The sequence below is a fragment of the Callospermophilus lateralis genome, chromosome 7 (assembly GCF_048772815.1).
Source record: "Callospermophilus lateralis isolate mCalLat2 chromosome 7, mCalLat2.hap1, whole genome shotgun sequence".
NCBI lineage: Eukaryota > Metazoa > Chordata > Mammalia > Rodentia > Sciuridae > Callospermophilus > Callospermophilus lateralis.
In genome coordinates this window covers 105,139,373-105,163,030 of record NC_135311.1, presented here as the reverse complement: position 1 = coordinate 105,163,030, position 23,658 = coordinate 105,139,373, and the positions used below count along the sequence as shown (strand labels likewise).

Below are 23,658 nucleotides of genomic sequence, written 5' to 3'. Positions count from 1 at the left end.
ATACTTATATCTGGCAAGTGGAATCTCTGCTTTTTGATTACTATGATGTGAACTGCTTCCCTCGGCCACACACTCCACCATGATGTTCAGCCTCATCTTTAGCCCCAAGAAATGGAGCCGGATTTGATAGACTAAGACCTGTGAAACTGTGAGCCCTCAAATAAACTTTTCCTCCACTACAGTTGTTTTGGTCAGATCCTTTAGTTACAGCAGTGAAAGCTGACTAAAACACCATCCCTAAAGTGAAATTAAAGAAAAAAATGTCTTTGTACATTTTATTTCTTAATCTTTCCATTAATCCTGACAGCTCTTCTAATAGAGTACCCTTTAAAGCCCTGATTTGAATCCTACCTTTCCATTCTGATCCTGCAGCATATGTTAATAACCACAACTGTCTTCATTAATCTTATCTTACCTTGGTCCTGAACATTTCACCAAAGAACATAAGCTATTCCTTCAAAGAAAAGTTTTTCTTCACCAAATCAATCTCGCTTCTATTTTTCTTAGACTTAATTATATTTCATATTTCATATCTTTAACTGAATATATGTCAATTCATTTTGCTACCATAGACTAGGTCTAATTCTCTACCGCTATTATAATTAAAAATTTGCAGACAGCAGAATGCATTTTGATTCATTGTACACTATTGCAGTACAACTTTACATTTCTATGGTTGCACAAGATAGTGTGCAAAATGATGCTGCAACTAAACCATACTTTATGTTCCCTCCCTTCCCAAACTTTTCCTTTAGTGAAACAAAAAGGTGATAATGCATATCACAAATTAAGTCAGAAAAAAATCCATTGTTTTGAATGATTATTCCTCATTTATTAGTTTGGCAAATATTTAAAGAAAAGGCTCTCAATAACATAGATAAGAAGACATTGTTGTTTAGTCAGCCTTTTTTTTTTTTTTTTCCACTTGGTACTTATACATTAATGTACAAAGGGATAGAGGTTAGGCATGGGCACAACATGGACTTCCTGGTAATAGATTTTTTTTTTTCCAATAAGGGAAGAGGCAATGGTCTGTCTTCACTGGGAGGGAGGGAGGGAGGAAACCATTTTTCTGGATATAAAATTGTATTCTCTGACAGTAATACTTCGGCTAGTACTACCATTCATAGGTTTGGAAAATATCTTATTCATCTATGGCTTTCAACATAAGCCTGGTTCTAACTAATGAACTCATTTCACAATGAAAGAAGTATAGCACTGAGCTGATTTGTATACGCCATCAGACTTAGCTAACCTAACAAAACAGGCTTACTAGAAACTCCATAAGCAAAACTCAGTATATAAAACAAAGTGACCTCAAAGCTTGGGGCTGCACCTTAATAAAGGATATGGTATATGCTTTATATCAGTTACTAAAACACCAGGCTATTTCTCCTAGTGCCAAAAAAATTGTGCATAGAAATTAAGTAACGGTTTCTTTCATTATGTTCAATAACTTAACAAAATTTTGCTTCTGCAACTTTGGGCTTCAATGGTTCAGAGATCATAGTGCTGTGGATGTAATGTTTCCAGAATACTTTCACTGAATTAGAACTTTGCAACATTGCTTGGCCATTTTGTACTCTTCATTGCACTGAATCACTCAGCAAAGGAAGGGTTATTGGCTGGCATGATTGGTTTTGATTACAAAGAAAATATTGGGGTTGCTGCAATTCCTGGGGTCCAGAGAATCTTTTTTAGGACATACCCAATAACAAGAATTAATGGAAAATTATAATAATTTTAAAAAAAAGATGATTGCATTGAGGATTATGATTTTCCAAGCACGAAGGTCTGAGTTATCCCCAAAGGTAAAGACTTTTGACCATTAGAAGGTTGAAGATAGGGAATATAAAATAAATAGTGGCAAAAGAAACTGCAAATATCAACTATGGCCTCGTGACCAGTAACAGAAAAGGGAATTTTGAGGCACAAATGTGCTTAACCGTGGATGGACATACAGGCCTGCACGCGCACACCTACACCCACTACATAAATCTTTCTTCTTGTACCTTGTACATTAATCCTACCAGCCTTGCACAGGTCACTCCTACAGTGGCACTCACTCTGTTTTAGCATCATAATTGATGTTATCTTTTTTTCAACACTTTTTTCACAAGCCTTTTCACATCCTGTAGGACAGCCAGCAAAACCCGACTTCCTTCTCATGTTTTTAGGGCTTTCCCTCTGGCCTTCAAAGTTCTGTTGACTTCAACCTCTCCCAAACTCTGTCCTTTATTCCTACAGCACTTTCCTTTGTGCCCTATGTTGTCAGAAAGGACCATTCCAGTTAATCTAAGCTAAAGCTGCTTTTTAGCTTGGAGTTGGAGCCTTGACTTCGGCCCCCAACAGGCCTCAACCCAGCTTTCCCATCTCAGGGAATACTGAAGCTATGAATCTGAAATAACCCTTGCTCTCCTCTTCATCAACTAGCAAGGACTACCTTCATTTGAGCATAGTAATTCAGCTGTTTTCTGCAATCATTTCATTTGTGTTGTCTCAGCATCACCTTTTTGCTCTTTCAACCCTCTCCATATCTTTGTAACTAGTTCCCTATATGAAATTCTGTTGAAATCACTAGGGTGTTTGTTATTATTCCTTTACTAAGATCTAACTCTCAGAGGTAGTATAATATTTTTAATCACAGCAGACTATCTGGTATACTTGTTAGCCACAACATTTTTGTTGTTATTGTTTTATTTAAGACAAAGTCTCCCTAAGTTGACCAAACTGGCCTAGAACTTTCGATCTTCCTGTCTCAGTCTCCCTGGGAAGCTGGGATTACAGATACACACCACCAAGCCTGGCTACAAAGTTGTGTTTTTTAAAGTTATCATTTGGAAATTTTCTTATTCATTATAATTCCTTTATTTCAGGTTCACTCAAAAAATAATGAATTTAAAATTTGGAGAGTTTTAAAATGACATCCAAACTTTAAAAATAATATTCAATTTTTTGTTGATAAAAATGACAATCCTATAATTTTACTTCCTCATTATTCTTTCTAATCAATAATTTTTAAAAGGATTGTGGTAGGTGCTTGCTTTGACAGCACATATACTATAATTGAAATAATATAGAGATCAGCATGACCCCTGTGCAAGAACAACATGCAAATTCGTGAAGCATTCTTTTTTCTTTTTCCCCCATTTGTCCACTCAAGTTGAACTATGTTCAGTAACTTTACTACTGGACACTTTCTCACCCCTCTTACCACCCATTAAGGATACCTGGGCTTTGTATTCTTCTCCCCTCTGGTACTAGAAATGGAACCCAGGCTTTGTGCATACTAAGAACTTCACCATTGATTTACATCACCAGTCTATTTCATGTTTGTATTCTCTATATATCATCTGCCCTTCTGCTTTTTGCCATATCCTAACACAGTATAAGGCCCTTGCCAGATATAGTACCCAATCTTGAATTTCCAACCTCCAGAACCATTAGCTAAATGAACTATATCTTTTTTTGTTTGTTTTTTTAAAAAGACAATGGTAAGAAAGTTCTATGGAGAAATCTAATTTAGAGCTAAACTTCAATCCTCTACACGCAGGCCCTTGGAAGGCAGTAAATTAAAGCAAAGTAAACAGGAACACTATACTGGTTTATTATTTCAATTTTTAAAAAACCCATTCCATGGCAACAACTTTGAGCACCTTACACATGCGGGCACATGTGAGTATACACACTCTGTTTCAGAGATAAGCTTGTGAATTGAATTGTTTGATTTTTAAAATGGGCACTTTTATAAACGAGAAAACCTGCATTTACATATTCTAAAGGCATAATGGTCAAGGTTGAAAATAAACCCTATCTTCTCTATGTGCCCTTAATATATTAAACAATGGATAAACATACTATACACCTGTCTGGGTCATCACATAAATGACAAATACCCCCCTTAGTAAATGACTAAAATCCCATTATTAATTGGGGAAGTGTTTTTTCTTTGTTTTGGTGATGGTGGTACTGAGTTTGTTCTTAGGACTGTATATGTTACACACATTATAAATACATTTTGTTGGAATATAAGTATATTGTCTAAAGAAAGAAACTTTGAAGGAAGAGCCAAGAACACTTGCTTACATTCTTAACTCCATCATCATCATGTTCTATCTTCTGGATCATATGCTTCAATGTCTGTCTGCCTATAAAATTAGGGATAATAATATCTATCTTTATTAGCTTACAACTAAAATAAAAATTGTAAGAACAAAGTTGTTTTTTTAAAAAAAAGTCGTGAGACAAAGACACTACATATATGTATTAAATTTCTATTTTTTTTATCCATAGGAAAAAATCTTAAAAGTTGTGGCATGCCTTTCTTATGAATGTTCAAGAAGAGAGACAGTATAGAAGAAAAGGCATGGCTTTTAAAAAGAGAAACTCAAGACTGTATTTACAATGTTCTACTATATTTGTGACATTGTGCAAACCCATGTAAACTTGGAGAGTTTTTGCAGCTGTGGAACAATCACAATTGGATGAGGAAAAAATATGTCAGTTGCCTAGTAAAGTACCTTCAGCATTCAAAAAATGTTAGTTTCTTTTCCCTAAACTTAGGGGTACATTAAAAATCACAGACCCACTTTTGGATTTACATAAAAATCTTACTTCAAAAAAAGCAATAAAGCATAAGGATTCCTCCCCAACAAAAAAATACACACACACACAAATTAATACATTGGGGGGGTAGGTAACTAGAGATTGAACCCAGGGAGCCACATCCCTATCCCCCCCGCCTTTTTTTTTTTTTTGAGACAGGGTCTCCCTAAGTTGCTTAGAGGCTTGCTTAGCTGCTGGCTGGCCTTGAACTTGTGATCCTCCTGCTTCAGAATCACAATCCACTGGGATTACAGGCGTGTACCTCCAGACTTGGCCTACTTAATATAATTTTTTTATAACTAACTTCTGTTAAAAAAAATTTTTAAACTAAATACCATTTCTGTGAGTATTTAATTCCTTCTATCAAAAAGTTCAATATGTCATAAGAACACTGAATAATAGAGCTATTTCATGTTAAGGCATGAACTGACAAATTAGAGTCAACTGTATACACACACTATATTCAACTTTATTAAAAAATCAAACATATAAAACAATGGATCTTTTAAGTCCCTTCATGTACAATTTCTAGCATTGTATCTTCTGTTTTTGTGTTAAACCTATGAGACAACAAGGAGCCCTCTTTCATTTTTCTTCTGCTCAGTGGACACACAAGAGGAACTTTCATTTATGTCAAATCCACAGTGATTTCAAAAAAGAAAACAATAAGGAAATAGTTGAAAAAAACGTAGATTCAAGTGACTTTCTTATACAGACATTAAGATTCATTCCTTTAATTTGAAAGAAGCAAACAAAATCCAATCTGATCAAATTTAAACCCCAAATATTATAGAAACTTTATTAGAAAACAATTCAGTTCTGAATTTCTAGTCAAAAAAACATATTAGGTAAAAGTATCATCTGTAACAAGAGAGTCAGATTGCTTCCAGGGGAAAGGGAATTTCTACATTCAACCATAGCAAATGCTATCAATTTTAAAATATATCTAGTTTGTACTTAGAAACTAGTAGCCAAATCCATAAGGGCTTACCACAACAGTGTGGCACACAAAAACATGGTAATTAACACTTAAGAATGAAACTGGAGTCGTATTTAGCAATCTAAACTTTCTACCTCAATAAATTAAAAACTGAGCACGAAAAAAGTTTCTGTAATCATCTGGTTTGCTTTCTAGACAGGGCTTCAATAAAACTGAATTGCATGGCTGGTACAGATTTTGGAAGCCAGCCACATTTACTCTGGATAAAAGGGCGTTGGGGAACAGGCTTCACCTAGAACCATTCATTAATCATTAAGGGTGGTACAGGTACCAAGAGAATTTGCTTTCATCCTAAGTATACAGTTTCCTACAAAATGATGCACATTTTGCAATTCAGGGCAAAATTTTTTTGAAGTTGTTGCAAGAGCACTTTTATTCGTCTCCAAAACAACTTTATTCCTAGTCCACTGTTTTCTATTTGCCTCATCTGTACTTAGTAGAGCATGCTTCAGTGATTTAGCAATCCCAGCCACCAAAACACAGCCAAAGTTTGAATTGAGAAGGGTAGGCAGGGGTGGGAGGAGATCAAGTAATTACACTACACTTGGAAGGGGGAATGGTTTTACCTTCTGTGACTTTTTAATTTGTTCTTTTTTTTATTAATTTTTTTTATTTCTAGTTGTAGGTGGACATAATCCCTCCATTTTATTTATTTATATGTGGTACTGAGAATCAAACCCAGTACCCCACACATAGCAGGCACCAGGTATTTTTAACTTAATGTTTTAACTATTACGGTTCTCTTGGCCTCATTTTCCAATTTTACCTTTTGACTAAGAATCAAAATCAACAAAACCAGTCCACATGTTAACACTGTGTATTTCAGAAAAAAACAGTTCAGTATTCTGAGAAGTTTCATTATTAAGAATTTACTCAAATTGTTGAATACTATCATATGATTTAGAAACCGAAATGGGGAGTGGGGAGTTATAGTCATCTTGAAGATAAAGGCTGAATAGTTAACATTATGACAAACATACTCTGAACCATGTTTCATTTTCTCAGTGCCAATCAACAGTTTAAAGAATTCGGTTCCTTCCATCCTATAAAACAAGAGATGACCTTTAAAAGTTTTCTTAATAATAAAATAAACAACCTTAAAAGATGATGCTACCCAATACAAAAAAATATTATACAGTTAAAAGTTGGAGACTTTATGGACTTAATATAACAAAAAAATGTCTGAAAGAACAATGAACTTTCACAACAAAAATCAAATCCTCTATTAAAAAGTGAAACAAAGAGGGCTGGTTTTGTGGCAGTGGTACAGTGCTTGCCTGGCACACGTGAGGCACTGGGTTTGATTCTCAGCACCACATAAAAACAAAATAAGGATATTGTGTCCACATACAACTATATATACATATATATATATTTTTAATTGAAACAAAAAATTAACAACTTTCTATTTTACACTTTACAACATACCTTTGTAGAATGCCATTTTCCTGGGGTATTACACCATTGATAGCTGCCTGCAAACAAGAAACAGAGAAGGCCATTAAAAAAAACAAAAACAGATAACTGTACAAGGGGGAGAGGGAACACTGTAAAGGGGAAGTATAGTTTGAAATATGTATAAGAGCAAAATAATTCCTTAATGATGTGAAATATGAAATACTCTTCCTCTCTCTCTCTCTCTTTGGGGGGTGGGGAGGTTACAGACAATTGAACATAGGGATGCTCTACCACTGAGTTATACTCCAGTTCTTTTTGTTTATTTAGTTTTTCTTTTTCTTTTTTTTAAATGTGGTGCTGGGGATCGAACCCAGTGCCTCACGGGTACTAGAGAAGCACTCTACCACTTAGCCACAACCCCTATACCCTAGTCCTTTTTATCTTGTATTTTGAGACAGGGTTTTTCACAAATTGCTGAGGATGACCTGGAATTTTCGATCTCCCTGCTTCGGCCTCTCAAGTTGCTGTGATTATAGGAATGCGCCAGGCACCAAAACATTAAATGTTTCTCTATTTCTTGATACTAAAACAGTATTTTAGAAAATTTTTTAAAGAACTATGCATTTGGCACAGAAATTCTCATTTAAGCAAAACATCCATTAAAAACAATGCATAAGGATGTCAGAACAAGTAAAATCAATATCTTAAACTAATCTTTTTAACATTATTTCTTTCATCAGATTTGAGAGGTTCAACAGTCACAAATGAAAATCTCAATGAGAATGCAAAAATTAGTGAAGAATTAAATTCATTCTTTGATATAATAATCATTATTCTTAATGAAAATAACATTGGTAAAGGAAAGAATGTAGAGGTAAAAGTTATTTGATAAACCTAACATCATGACTATATAAGGTAACAAAAGAAAGCAGTATTACAGGAGGTGTTTCTTTATAAAAATATTTCTGACACTGTTCTCTTTTTTTTTTTTTTTAAAGAGAGAGTGGAGAGAGAGAGGGGGGGGGGGTGGGAATTTTTTAATATTTATTTTTTAGTTTTTCGGCAGGCACAACATCTTTGTATGTGGTGCTGAGGATCGAACCCGGGCCGCACGCATGCCAGTCGAGAGCGCTACTGCTTGAGCCACATCCCCAGTCCCTGACACTGTTCTCTTAACTAATAAGTTCCCAAGTAGTAAGCACAGCACAGGTATGAAATGACATGAATGTTTTTGAGGGCTACTAAGCAGGCAAGCTGTCCCATCCAGGACTATGGGCAGCTCTCTGCAGGGTAAGAGATATTCTCTAGGGAAAACAACAATAGACTAAACAAAATCACAACCTTTCCATCTTTGCTTTTCTACCATACCAATTTCTTCTTTCCTTCCCTTGCCCATTCACCAAAAAAAAAAAAGAAAAGAAAAGAAAGAAGGAAAGAAAGAAAATGAAAATTAAACACAAATACATGAACAACTAAGACTTCAATGTTTAATCAGCTACCTGGAAACCAAGTGCCAAAAGGAGTTCATGTATTCTGAAAAACATTAATTTACATATCTGCCAGAATGGGGTCAATTTTACAGTGGCAAACTGCTGAATGGAGATAGATAAAGCAAAGGGTAAGATACTTGCTATAAATTTTGTGAGTTGTAAAGTTCCACTGGTAAAAAAAAAAAAAAAAAAAAAGAAAAGAAAAGAAAGAAAGAAATCCACAGAATAATACAGCAAAGGATACACAGACATCTAAAAACTGACATGTCTGGAAACTTTTCAATTAAGTCAAGCAAATGGTAAAATTGGTTTTCAAGATCGCAAATTCAATAGAAGCATCTTTTCCTAGTGACAGGTCAGGTATCCTCCTTGTTGAAAGCAAAGTTTCTAAATACAAATATCTCACAAATATTAAATAACAGAAAATGTTTAAGAAAATACTCTCCAATGTTGGAAAAGAACTAAAATATTAGAGCTTAGTAAGATTTTGGTTCACATTTTCACTAGGGAATGCCACCGTATAATGGAAAAAAGTATTAAGGTTTGAGAAAATGCAAACTTTGGATCTAGTCTCTCATATCATCAAAGATTTGATCAGACACTTCTCAAAAGAATATAAACAGCTAATAAACATATATAGAAATGTTCAAAGTAAACAGTCATCAGGCAAATACAAATTAAAACCAAGATAAGATTTAATCACACACTCAAATGGTTAAAATTAAATCAGAAAATACAAGTTTTGACATTAATGTCAAGCAACAGGAAGTCTTATATATTATAAAGCAACTTTTCAAAACTGTTTTGACAGTTGTTATAAACGAATAAAGGAAAATATATGCCCCCAAAACTTGTATATTAATATTCATGGCTGCTTTATTCACAATACCCAATGTTCAACAGCAGGCAAATGTTTGGGGTATACCACATTGTATGGGTACACTAGCATACTATCCAGCAATGAAAACACACTACAGATACATTCAACTATATGCATGCATCTCAGAAACATGCTAAATGAAAAAAGTTAGATCTAAGGGTAAATAGCAAAGCCAGGCACAGTGGTGCATGCCTGTAACCACAGTAGCTCAGAACGTTGAGGCAGGGAGATCTTGAGTTCAAAGCCAGCCTCTGCAACTCAGTGAGGCCCTAAGCAAACTCAGTGAGACCCTGTCTCTAAATAAAATACATTAAAAAAAAAAAAAAAGGCTGGGGATGTGGCTCAGTGGTAAAGCATCCCTGGTTTCAATCCCTGGTACCAAATGGGGGGCAAGGGAGAAGCAAAGCAAATACTAGTTCAATAACAAATAATAATAAAAAAAAAATTGACCCAATTCAAAACAAAAGTGCAAAGAATTTGAACAGATATTTCTCCAGAGAATATATATGAAAGGTTAACAAACACATGTGATGTTCAACATCACTGATCATTAGAGTAATGCAAGTTAAAACGACAATGAGTAGGGCTAGGGTCATAGCTCAGTGGTAGAGTGGTTGCCTAACACATGTGAGACACTGGGTTCGATCCTCAACACCACATAAAAATTAAATAAATAAGATAAAGGTATTATGTACATCTACAACTTTAAAAAATTAAAAAAGAAATGGGTCTTTAAAAAAAACTACAATGAGATATCATCTCACACTCATTAGGAGGATTACTATTTTAAAAAAACACAAAGAAAGTTAAGTATTGGCAAGGATATAGAGAAATCAGAACCTCTATGCACTGCTGATAGGAATATAAAATGGTGTATCTACTGTGGAAAACAGAATGTCAGTTCCTGGGAAAACTGATACATCAATTATACTTTTGGATATATATCCAAAGAACTGAAAGCAGGATCTCTACAAGATATTTGTACCCATGTTCATAGAAGCATTATTCACAATACTAAAATGTGGAAGCAATCCAGGTGTCCATCAACAGGTATGGATAAGCAAAAGTACTAAAACTTATAATGGCACATTTTCAGGGTAAAAAGGAAGGAAATTCTAACACATGCTACAGTGAGGATAAGCCCTGAGGTTACAATGGTAAGTGAACTAATCCTATAGCACAAAAAGACAAATACTATATGTTTCCACTCACATAAGGTAGTTGCAGTAGTCAAAAATCATAGAGAAGAAAAGTAGAATGCTGGCTACTAACGGCTGGGGGAAGGAGGTACAGGGTGATTATTGTTTAATGAGTACTGAATTTCAGTTTTACAAGAGAGAAGAGTTACAGGGATGGATGGAGGTAATAACTACACAACATTACGAATATAATTGTTAATGTGGTAAATTTTATTTTATACGTATTTTACCAAAATAAAAAATAACATATTTTTTAAACAAATAGATTGATTGCTGGTGGAGACAGGGTATCTAGTCAGGGATGAAATATTTCAAAATTAGATTATGGTGATGACTACACAGCCTTATGAAGATAATGAAAAAACACTAATTTGTACACTTTCAATGGGTGAGTTAATTGCATGCTGTATGAACTATATATCTCCATATCCCAAGAGAGATATAAAAAGGAATTATAAGGCATTTTATCTCCAATTCAAAAATATTTTCAGCTTACATACTCTTCAATAAATAACAAGGGGCTCACAAAAGAACAAATATTTTATGACCGCATGTATATGAAACTCTTAAAAAAACGACAAATCTAATCTACAATTACAAAATGCAGAAAAGGATTGTTTGGGTTAGGTAGCAAATGATGGGCAAGCAAGTAAGAGAATTAAGGAATAAGGATTGTGGTGGTGTTTACATGGGTACAAACATCTGTCAAAAATCATCAACTTTTACACGTAGAATAGGTTAATTTTATTGTACTTAAATTATACTTCAATAGTTAATTTTTAAAAAAAGAGCCACAAAGATATCTCAACTATACTACAATGACTAAAATTAAAAAGACTAAAAACACCAAGTGATGGCAAGGATGTAGAACAATTGGAATTCTCATGCATTGCTGATGGGAATGTAAAATAGTGAACTACTCTGGAAACAGTAGTTTTTTGCTTGTGTATTATCGTCATTTTTGGGGGTGGAGGGTAAGTAAGTCTCCCTATGTTTCCGAGGCTGGTGGGGAGCTCCTGGGCTCAAGCAATTCTTCCACTTCAACTTTTACACTTAGAAACAGCTGGGTCCATCAGCATGTACTACTGCACCCAGCTGTTCGGCAATTTTACATAAAGTTAAACATACACTTACCATACAATTCCACAATTTCAGTCTTAGGAATTTACCCAAGAGAAATAAAAACATATATCTGACATGTGTAAATATTTATAGCAGACTTATCCATAACAGCAAAACATAGATAGAACCAAACTGCCCATAAATCTATAAATAGATTGTGGTATATTCTCACAAATGAATATTATTCAGTAATTAAAAAAAAGAACTTGCAACAATATGGATGAATCTTATATACATTATGCTGACTGAACAATGCAGGGCATAAAAGAGTGTATACTCTATGATTCCCTTTATGTATAAAGTTGTAGAACAGACAAACCACTAATCCATTGTACCGAAATTTAGATCAATAGTTACTTGATATAGTGTTATGGTTAATAAGTGGAAAAAGAAAAAAAAGATGTTTGGCACAAGGAAATCTTGATGGGGATGGGCAATTGAATACATAATGTATACAACTGCCAAAATTCATAGAAATGTATACCATTATATCATGTATTTTACTGTCTGTAAATCACAAAATTTGAGTTAACCAAAAAAACTCCACTTCAATTCATAGTTTCACAGAAAGGTAGAAAAATGCAATCTCAGATGCAAGTGATACTCCATTAGCTATTAAAAGAACCCATCAGAGTTTCATACCTATCTGGCATCCTTTTTCTCTTTTCTTTTGATAGTAACCCTCCTTTTGCCTTTGGGCAACTACTCCATTCCATTCTATATTATAATTGTTTATCATTATGAGGCAACATCTAGATCAATCAGACTGTTAATGTGTATCTTACATACATGAACACTGGTTGAAGCTGTGTCCTCACAACAGTATTCAAGAGATAACTTTTTGAGTTTCCAATGGAAAAACTCTGTTTACTAACCTACTTAAGGCCTGGTTTCTCAAATTCTCTTTCAAATCTGTGAGCATCTTGGCATTCTTCCAATAACTTCTGTTTCTATCTTTTCATTCCCTTTACATTCAAACAATGATAACCTGAGATTAGAAAAGGCTACATGACAAATCCAATATAATTCATACCAGAGGCTAGTAATTGTTTTAGACTTTGAGACTTTTATCATAGCATTATAATTAGCTATTACTAGCAACCTCCTCAGAAATTACAGACTTCAGATCAATGAAACTAAATATATAGAACATATTTCAAATGTAAAGTTTTTAAATAATTAGAAAACATAAATTTTAAATTTTATGAAAAACTAAACATATTTTCATTATTTCTTTAATAATGGACATTATTAGCAGCTAGAATTAAGAGTACAGACAACTGTATATTCTCTGTTTGGAAAGCCTGTGGAATGAGGATAATTTATTATTATTATTACAATATTGGCTTTGTTTTATCAACCAAACTTCTCTAGAAAATATTTGAAGTACAGAAAAATGCTTTCTAAATTAGTACACTTTTTCTCAATTTCAAATTATTTAGATAGGTAGACAGACAATATTTTCAAAATACCTATGTAATTAGATCAGTGGTTACCTGATATTGTATTGATTATTGAGCAGAAAAAAGAAAATACCTATGTAATAGGTATTTTGAAAGTACTAGTATTTTAGCATTCACAACTATAATCATACCATTAAGTAAATTCTTCTAATACAACATTCCTTCCTCCATTTATAATGATCGCCTATATACAATATTCTTTCTCTTTTCCACAATCTCCACTAATTCAGATTCATTCATTCTTTTATTCATTGATCACCTGATATAATCAAGGCAGTGTTTATGACAGATAACAAGACGTGGTCCTTCCTCAACAAATATTTACCGGAACACTCTGTTGGCAATGCAATGTGACAACAGTATTGTATCACAAAGGAAGGAATTCCCACTGTTGTCAAATCAAGCTCAAGACCTAGATCTGAAACATTTCCTTCAAGAAAATTTCAATAACTCAGAACTTTTTCTTAATGATTTTCCTATTATCTTAATTTATTATCATTTATTCATATTATTCATTCATTCAAATATTTCATTCATCCATTCCACATTCAATCAATCCAACAAAATATTTTAAAATCACCAACCTAGAACTGTTCTGGGTACTGATGTAACAATTGTGAACAAGATAGAACTGCACAGCTAGAAACAAAAGGAATTGAAAACCAAGATTTCATTTACCAAAAATAAAATGTAACAAAGTTGTTTATGTGACAGTCACCTACATCCCTTCCCCAAGTTCTTTGCCCCTTCCTAAGTAACATGGTAATAATTTGACTTAGCTCAGTATCACCTAAAGGCTCACTCACCTCTCTTCTGCTCACTGAATAACACTTGCCTTTTATTGTCTAGTCTCTGGGTATGAGAAAATGAAACAGAAAATATCAACTAATCAGCCTTTTATAGATAAAATTTCAAGTTATAACCAAAATGCAATGGAAATATCTGAGGGTGGAAGTTTTAAAGATTTATAGAGGGTAGAAATCGAATAGGATTCAAGGGAGACTTCTGGATCTCAAGCAAAACTAATAAGCCATCTCTGCTTTATAATACAAGCAGCTGCAGAAGGAAGACATTTCTCCTTGTTACTAGCAGTACTGAATATAGGTGCCCTTGTTTACAGGGTAATGTACATTTCAAAATCATTTTAATTCTAGAAACTAGGCTGCAATTACTTTGTAAAAAAAAAAAAACTGTGCTGGATATTGTGGATAATACACAGACAAAACCACCCTAACACCTTGGGAAACTAGGAGGAATAATAGGATAAGTAAACAAAATCTAAAATATTTACCAGAATACAGAAAGTGTCTCTATTTCAATAAAGGACGACTTTATTGTTGAATTTGGTTGGATAATAAAGTCTGTTATCTTTTCACTACTCTTTTCTCATTACATCTTCTTTTTTTATTCATTAACAAATTCTGATTGCTAAAATTTAACAAAAGACATCCAGAATCTGATCACATCTCATAGTCTCCACAGCGACCACATAGGTCCAGTCTCCATGCTCTCTCCTGCATTACTGGAATAGGCTCCTGACTGATTTCCTTGCTTTGCCTTTGCTCGCCTTCTGTCTACTCTCATCACAGTGGCCACAAGGAACCTATTAAAATTTAAGTTGGATCATGTCAAACCTCTGCTCAAAATCTTCCACTGAATTTTACTCTGAGAAACAGACAACTTCCTTAGGGTGCCTTACCCATCCTTCACTTCTGTGATCACTAACTTCACTTCCTCCTCCTTTCCTGAGCTATACTTATCTCCTACTGTTCCTGGAAAATACCAGACCTGAATGCCCACTTAATGGTCTTGGGGTTATTATCCTCCCTGACTGAAATGTTCCTGCCCTCAGATACATGCCTCCCTTATTCACCTCCTCTATGTTTTTATTCAAATGTCACCTATTTAATGTTTCTTAAAAAAAAAATGCTTTCTATCCTGCTTTCAAGAAAACGAACTTTCTACTCTTCTCTGCTTTAATTTTTTTCATTAGGAATTGTCATGTCATGACATGCTATATAATTTTATTTATTTGTATAACTTATTGCCTGTTCATGAAAATTTAAGCCTTATCAAGACAGGAATTTTTATCTATTTAGGCTCACTGCTATATTTGAGAGCTTTGCTTATAATATATGCTCAATAAAGGTTTGTTGCTGAATTTCTAAATGTGTTATATGAATTAATCTTCATTATTAAATATGTTTTGGACTTTAAGAGGAAATGTAGAGGAAAGTGAACAACTATTACGTGTAAGGTATTGTGCATAATAATTACACATCATTTAATCTTCACATTATAAAGCAAACATGTTATAAATGAGAAAGGTGATATTGTGAGAGACTGATTCATCCAAGATTATACACAGTGGCAGAGCTACCATTTAAACTCAGGTCCCTCTAACTTCAAAAGTCCTGTTCTTTTCATTACAAAGCAATTTGGGGAGTTTATTTCTTATCAAAAACATGGAAAAAAAGAAGGTGCACTGAATGAAAAGGGGGTGTACTACAGGTTTTAAATAAATACAGTATAAATTTCTGTAATGCACTAGCAATATTAATATTTACTAAAGTTCCTTGGCTACTAAGTCTATTTTAAAACAAAAAAAATGTATTACTTAATACAAAAAAAACTGATATATGTTATAACCTTTATAATAATCATATTATGACAAAAGAGGGAAAAATTGTTTAAACAAAGGCAAGGAAAAAAGATTAAGATAAATACAAACCAAAAATAGTATTTTTAATCAATATATTTAATAACATTATGTGTAAATAGGCTAAATGTTCCAAAAATTGTCAGCATAAATTAAAAAAAAGAAAAATTTCTGATGACATACCTTAAAAGATAAAACTCTAAAAATATTTAAAGTAGTTTTTAAAACTAGATATAAGAAGAAATACTATGAAAACACTAAATCAAAGGGTTAGTATATGTGTAGTAATACTAGACAAATTAAAATATACAGGCAATAGAGCTTTTCCATAGTGATAAAAGGGTCAGTCTACCAGGAATATATATCATTTCTAAATTTGTAGATCCCTAAAAGTATAGAGTGCAAACTGAATTAAAGGAAAAACAAAATTAAAAAAAAAAAAAAGCCAGGCACAGTGACACAAGCCTGTAATCCCAGCAGTTTAGGAGGCTGAGCCAGGAAAATCAGCAAGTTCAAAGCTAGCCTCAGCAAAAGTGAGGAACTAGGCAACTCAGTGAGACCCTGTCACTAAATAAAATACAAAATATGGCCAGGGATGTGATTTGGTGGCTGAGTGCCCCTGGGTTCAAACTCCAGTACCAAAAGTAAATAAGATAAAATACAGAAAAATCCACAATCAGAGGGAGATTTTATCCTATCCCTTACCAGTGATTGACAGGAGGTTAAAAAAAAAAAAAAAAGGTATTACTTAATACAAAAAAAAACCTGATATATGTTATAACCTTTATAATAATTAGAATTTACAAAAATTAGAATATGGAAGATATGAACATGACAAACTTGACATAAAATCAACAGAAAAATACAGACTGCACATTCTTTTCAAGTGTACATAAAACACTGAAATTTGAACAACAGAGAAAAATCTCAGTGGATTTCAAAGGGCTGGAATTATGGAGTACATTATCTGACCAAAGTGAAATTAGGCTGGAAAACAATACTAAAAAATTAACTATAATAGTATTATATGCAGAAAATTAAGCAGTAAATTGTTCCTTGTCAGATCAAGAACAACTCAAGAACATCTACTGTTATCACTCATTTCAACATTGTACAAAAGGTCTAAGCCAGGACAATGGGCAAGAAAAAGAACTACAAATTACGAGCAGGTTGAACCCCAAAATTTAAATTCCTATACAAATATGAACAAGACTACAATAAAGATAGTCATTAGAGATTATAAGGGGATATTAAATCAAAAAAAGATCAATAAATGGAGGGACATTCAATGATTATAGATTTGAAAACTCAATACTATAAAGATATTAATTTTCCCCATATCCAACGTTGAATTCAATATAATCTTGATTATAATCCTAGCAAATTTTCTGTGGAAATTAAAAACCTGATTATAAATTTATAATAATATACAAAGATCCACAAATATCCATAATGAATTTATATATGACCAAGTTCAAGAATCTACATTATTTGATTATAAAGACTTTTATAAATCTACAATAAATACAATAGTGTGGTTCTGAAGCCACAAACCTACAGAAAAGAATATAGTTTAGAAACAAATCCATAATCTTGACTTACGACAAAAATGTCATTGCACAGAAGTAGGGGAAAAATGGTCTTTTCAATAATTGATAGTAAGTTAAATGAATATACCATGAGAGACAGAAAAAAGAGCTTCAACCCATCTCATACCACACACACACACAAAAAAAAAAAAAAAAAAAAAATCAACCCCCAGTAAGTTATAACTTCAAATTAAAAAGCAAATACAATAAACCTTCTAAAAGACAAAATAGAAGAACATCTTTATGAGTTTAGGAGAGACAGATTATTTCCTTCCAAACATGATCCCAATGCCAAAATCAATAAAAGATTAATAAACTGAACTGCATCAAAATTAGTCATTCCTGCTCATTAAAGATCCCACTAAGCCAGGTGTGATGGTCAGACCTGTAACCCCCCAATAATTTGGGGAGGCTAATGTAGGAGGATCACAAGTCTGAGGCCAGCCTAAGAAACTTAGAAACAATCATTTTCAAAATTTAAAAATCTCAAAAACCAAATGCCAAATGTGTTCTCTGATATAAGGAGGCTGATTCTTAGTGGGGTTGGGAGGGGAAGATGAGACAAACTCTAGATAGGGCAAAGGGAAGGGAGAGAGGATGCAAGGGGTGTAAAAAAGATGGTGGAATGAGATGAATGAACATCATTACCCTAAGTACATGTATGAAGACATGAATGGTGTGAAGATACTTTACATACAACCAGAGATATGAAAAATTGTACTCTATATGTGTAATATGAATTATAATGCATTCTGCTGTCATATATAACAAATTTAGAATTTTAAAAGATAAAATTTTTAAAAAGAGGCAATATAGCTCAGTGGTAGCGTGCCCCTGAGTTCAATCTCCAGTACTAGGAGGTTTAAAAAAAAAAAGGCAGTAAAAGAACAAAACGCTAAGCCATAGAATGGAAGATCTTTGCAACATGCAACAAAGAGCTCCTAATCAAAAAATATAAAGAATTCTTGTGAATCAACAGGAAAAAGACATGCAAGACAACAGAAAAAATATTATATAGAAATTTTTGAATGGGCATGCAGAAAAGAGAATCTCCAAATGGCCATATGGGGTTGGGGTTGGGGTTGTGGCTCAGTGATACAGCTCTCACCTAGCACCTGTGAGGCCCTGGGTTCGATCCTCAGCACCATATAAAAATAAATAAATAAAACAAAGGTATTGTGTCCAACTACAACTAAAAATAAACAGATATAAGAATCAGGGACATATAAATTAAATCCACAATAAAATGCCTCTATGCTTAAACAAATGGATAAAAAAATTAAATGGCTGGCAAGAACTGGCAAGAATACAGAGCAACTCTTAACCATTAATTCTGACCATAAGTGAATAGAAGATGGGTTGTACAGACAACCCCCTTTTTGAAAAGGTAGTGAGTATGGTGGTATAACCACAGGGTATGCATGGGGACGGGAAGGTAAAGGAAGGAGAAATTACTGTAAGGAGCTTTAAATTCTAAAATCAAGGTGGATAATTGTACCAAACCACACTGAAGTGTCTGTTGTTTGCTGGGGCAGAATATACAAAACACACTTTTTTTTTTTCACTTGTTCAATGAGATCTTGCAGTTTTGGTTTCACAGCATTATCTCCTGTGAATTACTAACATGATATGCTATAAACCATAAATTGATTCATCCCCAACTAAGCAGCTTTAGAGCTTAACCTCAGTAGTGCTGACTCCCATCTGCTGCCATCTTCAACTCATTCCACAGGAGGGAAAAAGGCATATGTGCCAGAGTAAGCAGAAAAGAGTCAGCTGCTCAGAATTAAAGGCAGTCAAAAGCAACGCCCTGCCTCAACAGTCCATTTCCCTTCCAGGGCATTCTGCACCACTGAACGAAAAATCAGTAAAAAACATCAAGAAACTACCAGCACACCCTTTTCTTTTTCTTTTTCTTTTTCTTTTTCTCCTATTCCACTTGTTAAATCTGGGCATCTATGTTTCATCCTGTTACTGAGTTGCCAAATACTGAAAGGCCAAAAGCCAGCATTTCAGTTGTTTAAACCTCCTAAGCCAAACTACTTTTGCAAGAGGGTAAAATAAGAAAAGTATTGGCCTAAATCAGAAAGGCATCATTAGTAGTTTGAAAGGAATCATGAGGTTACTAAAAATAATGATGGTGCTACAATTTGAATACTGAATGTCCCCAAAGGCCTATGGCTTGGTCCAGGGATGGCACTACTGGGAAACAGTAGAACCATTGACAGGTAGGGCCTAGCAGAAGGTCCTGAAGGGTATTGTTGGAACCCCAGCCCCTTCCGCTTTCTCTTTGCTCCCAGATCAAAATCAGATGTGCTCTGCCATATGCTCCCATCATGATATGCTGCCTTAAGACAGGCCCAAAGCAAAAGGAGCCAACTGATCATGGACTGGAATCTCCAAAGCTATGAATCAAAATAAACATTCTCTTAATAAGTTTATTATATCATTTCACTATTGTGATAGCAGGTAATACAAATGGCTTGATAATTAGAATAAAGCATGCAGGTCCCACACAAATTTGGTGTCTTACTATGTTCCTTTTATGGTCAGATAAGCTGGCAGAAGATAACTAATTTAGATCACAAAAAATCTAAATTAAAAAAAATTTGTTAACCTTTTTCCTCATGATCCCCAGAGTATCATTTCAGATGCAAGGACAAGGGGGAAAAAAAAAAAAAAGGAGAAAGGGGTTGTTCTATAAATTTTCTGACAGTCATAAGATCAATTCAAATTGACCATTACATAAATTCAGATAGGCAATTTCTGAATATACTCAGCAACCAGTACATTCTTTATAAAACATTTCCTAAGTTTTACCAACCTACCTTTTATCTAAATAGAATCTATTACTATTAATCAAATAAATAAGCTATTATACACTATGGCATCTTTCAGAGCTCAAAGTTTTGTTTACCAACTCCAATGGCTTCACACCTCACAAACACACACACGCACATCTAAAACTAAGGAACAAATTTTTAAAAACTTTTAAAAATGGAGAGCTTATCCCTGAAAAAGAGTACTGAAATAACACCAATTTCTCTCAATTAACTTGAAGTTTCAAAATAATAACAGAATCTTTTGGGGGACCTCAAAAAAAAAATCTGAAAGAAAAATTGTTGAAAACAAAACATGTGTGTAAGAGTATAACAAAAATACATTTATGGGGGCTGGGTTTGTGGCTCAGTGGCAGAACACTTGCCTAGTATGTGTGAGGCACTAGGTTCGATCCTTAGCACCACAAATAAATAAATAAATGAATGAATGAATAAATAAATAAATAAATGTGCATCAGCAACTAAAAAAATTTTTTAAATACATTTATGCCATTATTTTTAAGGAAAACCATTTGAAGGTAATTCAAGAATAGATTTGTTCATTTGTTGGGGTACTGGGGATTAAACATGCTCCTTGAACATGCTAGGCAAGTACATTCCTACCCACCTCAAGAATAGATTTTTAAAAATCAAAAAGACCAAAACAACACTCCAAACAAACAATGCTACATGGTATATGAGCGGGGAGAAGGGTGAGAATAAATCGTTGTGCTAAAGGTGACATTTTGAGTCAGTAAAGAAAGCAAGGGTTGTTTTTTTAAAAAAAAAAAAAAAAAGACTTCGTGAATAACTGAGATTAGCAACTGATTAACTGAAAAAAAAAAAAAAAAAACTATACAAAAATCACTGTTTATACCATAACAGACCCTGGGTATTAAAGACTTAAATGTGAAAAATCTGAAAATATAGCAGTGCTAGGAGAAATATATGTGTATTTTCAGAAAAGAAACTCGAGTTAAGCATTTTCACGGTAAATATATTGTTTGTATGTATATGTGTGTGTATGTATGTACATATTTATTTATTGTGTTCTTGGTTGTCAAATTTTTTATTTTTATCTTTAACTACATAAACACAATAAATAAAGCTAAAGACAAATGATAAAATGGGGTAAGAGCATAGAAACACATACATGATAGTTTAAATTTTAAAAGTCCATACTTTTAATAGAAATTCACTAGACTTTTTCAAATGAAAAAAATGGACAAGTATTATAAACCTATGGTTCATAAAGAAATATGAATGACCAATATTAATTTACCAAGTAAATATACAACCTATGGAGGAGAAAAAATAACAACCAAAGAAATAAAAATTAAAACAAGATAACATGCTTGCTTATAAGACAAGCAAATAAAAATTAGATAAATATGTAAATGAGAATATCTAAAATTGCTAAGAACTGAAAGAAAAAGCTTTTTATATACAGTTCATGGAAATGAAAATAGGTACAACCTTTCTTTAGATTAATTTATAAAAACATCAAAAGAATAAAAAGAATCAGGGAAGAGGATCCTTTAAGCCAACAAATCTATTCTTAATTACATAAGGAAATAATTAGGGATTTCTTTTACATGTTTTTTTTTCAACACATACATTCTCAATAGAGTTTACATTACAAAACACCAAAACAAACCAAAATGTACAATAATTGGAAGTACATGGGTGGGGTGGGAGGGACAATAAATTCAAACTTTATCAAAAGTATTAAAACTAATTTATGAAAGAACTATAGTCAGGCAGGATGGCACACACCTATTATCCCAGAGGCTCAGGAGGCTGAGGCAGGAGGATTGAAAGTTCAAACCCAGCCTCAGGAAAAGGAAGATGCTAAGCAATTCAGTGAGACCTTGTCTCTAAGTACAATACAAAATAGGGCTGGGGATGTGACTCAGTGGTCCCCCTGAATTCAATCCCCAGTACCAAAAAAAAAAAAAAGAATTACATTTATACTAAATTACTGAACACATTTGTAACTGAGTAGTTAATAACATATCTGTTCTGTATTTTCCTACAATTTATAAAAAGAAGCTAAATGACTTTTATGATTGTAAATAAGGGGTAAATCTGAAATATATAATTGTATCTGAAATAGATTTTTAAGCCAAAATATAAAACCAACCCCATTTTTAAATTTTAATTTGGGGAATATGTAAAAGAAGTTCTTAAAAACTATATGCATCATGGTAGCATATGCTATGCTGCAGTAATCAATATCCAAATTTCAGTAATTTAACAAATCAAAAAGTTTATTTCTCAAACAAAAACCTAGTGAAAATATGACCAACTCTCCAGGACTGTGTCTGTTTCCCATCTGGTAACTCAGTAATTTGGGCTGCTCCAAAATTGTGGCTCTACCACATGGACAAAAAAACTCCATAATCTGCCACACCTTAGGAGGGAAGGAGGGAGAGGGGAAATGCTACTTCAAAAAGGCTAGAAATTCCAGCTCTCTGATTGCCTCAGAAGGAATACTCTGTAAAGGATTTAGAGAAATTTAGTATAGTATTATCTTTGCAACATTACTCACAGAACTATCATAACCCAAGACCAGGAATTGGCATTCTTCCAATATAATCCCATAGCATTTAAGAAACCGTGGTTTCCTAAACCACTCTTTTCAATCCACAATGTCTTTACTCCATATATTACCTGTTTTGGCAACTTTCTTGTCTTCCCTCAAGAATCAAATTTCCACCTCTTTTGTTAAGTCTTTCCTGATTCTCCTCTTCCGTCTTGTGCCCCTTCACAACACATATAGGATCTGTCTTCTGTATAGCACCATATATAAAAGTTTCTATTGTCCAGTCTGTCATACTGTATTATAGGTATGGATGTCTCTAACTGACTTTCAATGACACTGAGAGCTCATTGAGAACAAAGAATCTATCTGGTCCATCTTTCTCTACACCTGTCCCTGGTAGAACTCATTAAATGTTTGTTGAGCAAATTAATGAATACAATCAAGAGAAAATAAGATTCCCACCAATGAGAATTCCTACAAATCAGTAGTACCTTACTATATTGGGCTGACTGCTAATCCCCAAAATTTCATGCCTATTCTAAACCTACAAATGTAATCTTACTAGGAAATAGGGCTTTCAGAAATAATTAAAGTAAGAATTGAAATGAGAAATTACTGAAGTAGGGTGGGCCCTAAGTTCTTTCCCTTATCAAAGTCAGGGGTGGGGGTGGGGGCAGACACAGAGGCACAGAGAAGGCCATGTGAAAATAGAAGCAAAGACTGGAGTTATGTTGCCACAAACCAAAAAGGGCAATGAAGGACTCTCCCCTAGATCTTTCAGAGGGATTAAGGCCCTAATGACACATTGATTTTGGATATCTAGACTCCAGAACTATAAGGGAATAACTGTTTTAAGCCACCACAATTGTGGTGATTATAGAAGCCCTAG

General features: G+C 33.7%; 1 protein-coding gene and 1 non-coding gene across 2 annotated transcripts in view; one reads left to right on the top strand and one right to left on the bottom strand.

Moving 5' to 3' along the window:
• The window catches only part of Faf1 (Fas associated factor 1), a 396,527-nt gene that overhangs the window by 264,053 nt on the left and 108,816 nt on the right, over positions 1 to 23,658 (bottom strand). The window contains exon 3 of the mRNA XM_076860444.2: positions 7,034 to 7,080. Coding sequence (XP_076716559.1) covers positions 7,034 to 7,080 — 47 coding nt within the window. The remainder of the gene's footprint in view (positions 1 to 7,033; positions 7,081 to 23,658) is intronic.
• On the top strand, positions 3,037 to 3,140 carry LOC143405286 (U6 spliceosomal RNA). The gene has a single exon (XR_013092007.2). It is a non-coding gene; the product is annotated as a U6 spliceosomal RNA (small nuclear RNA).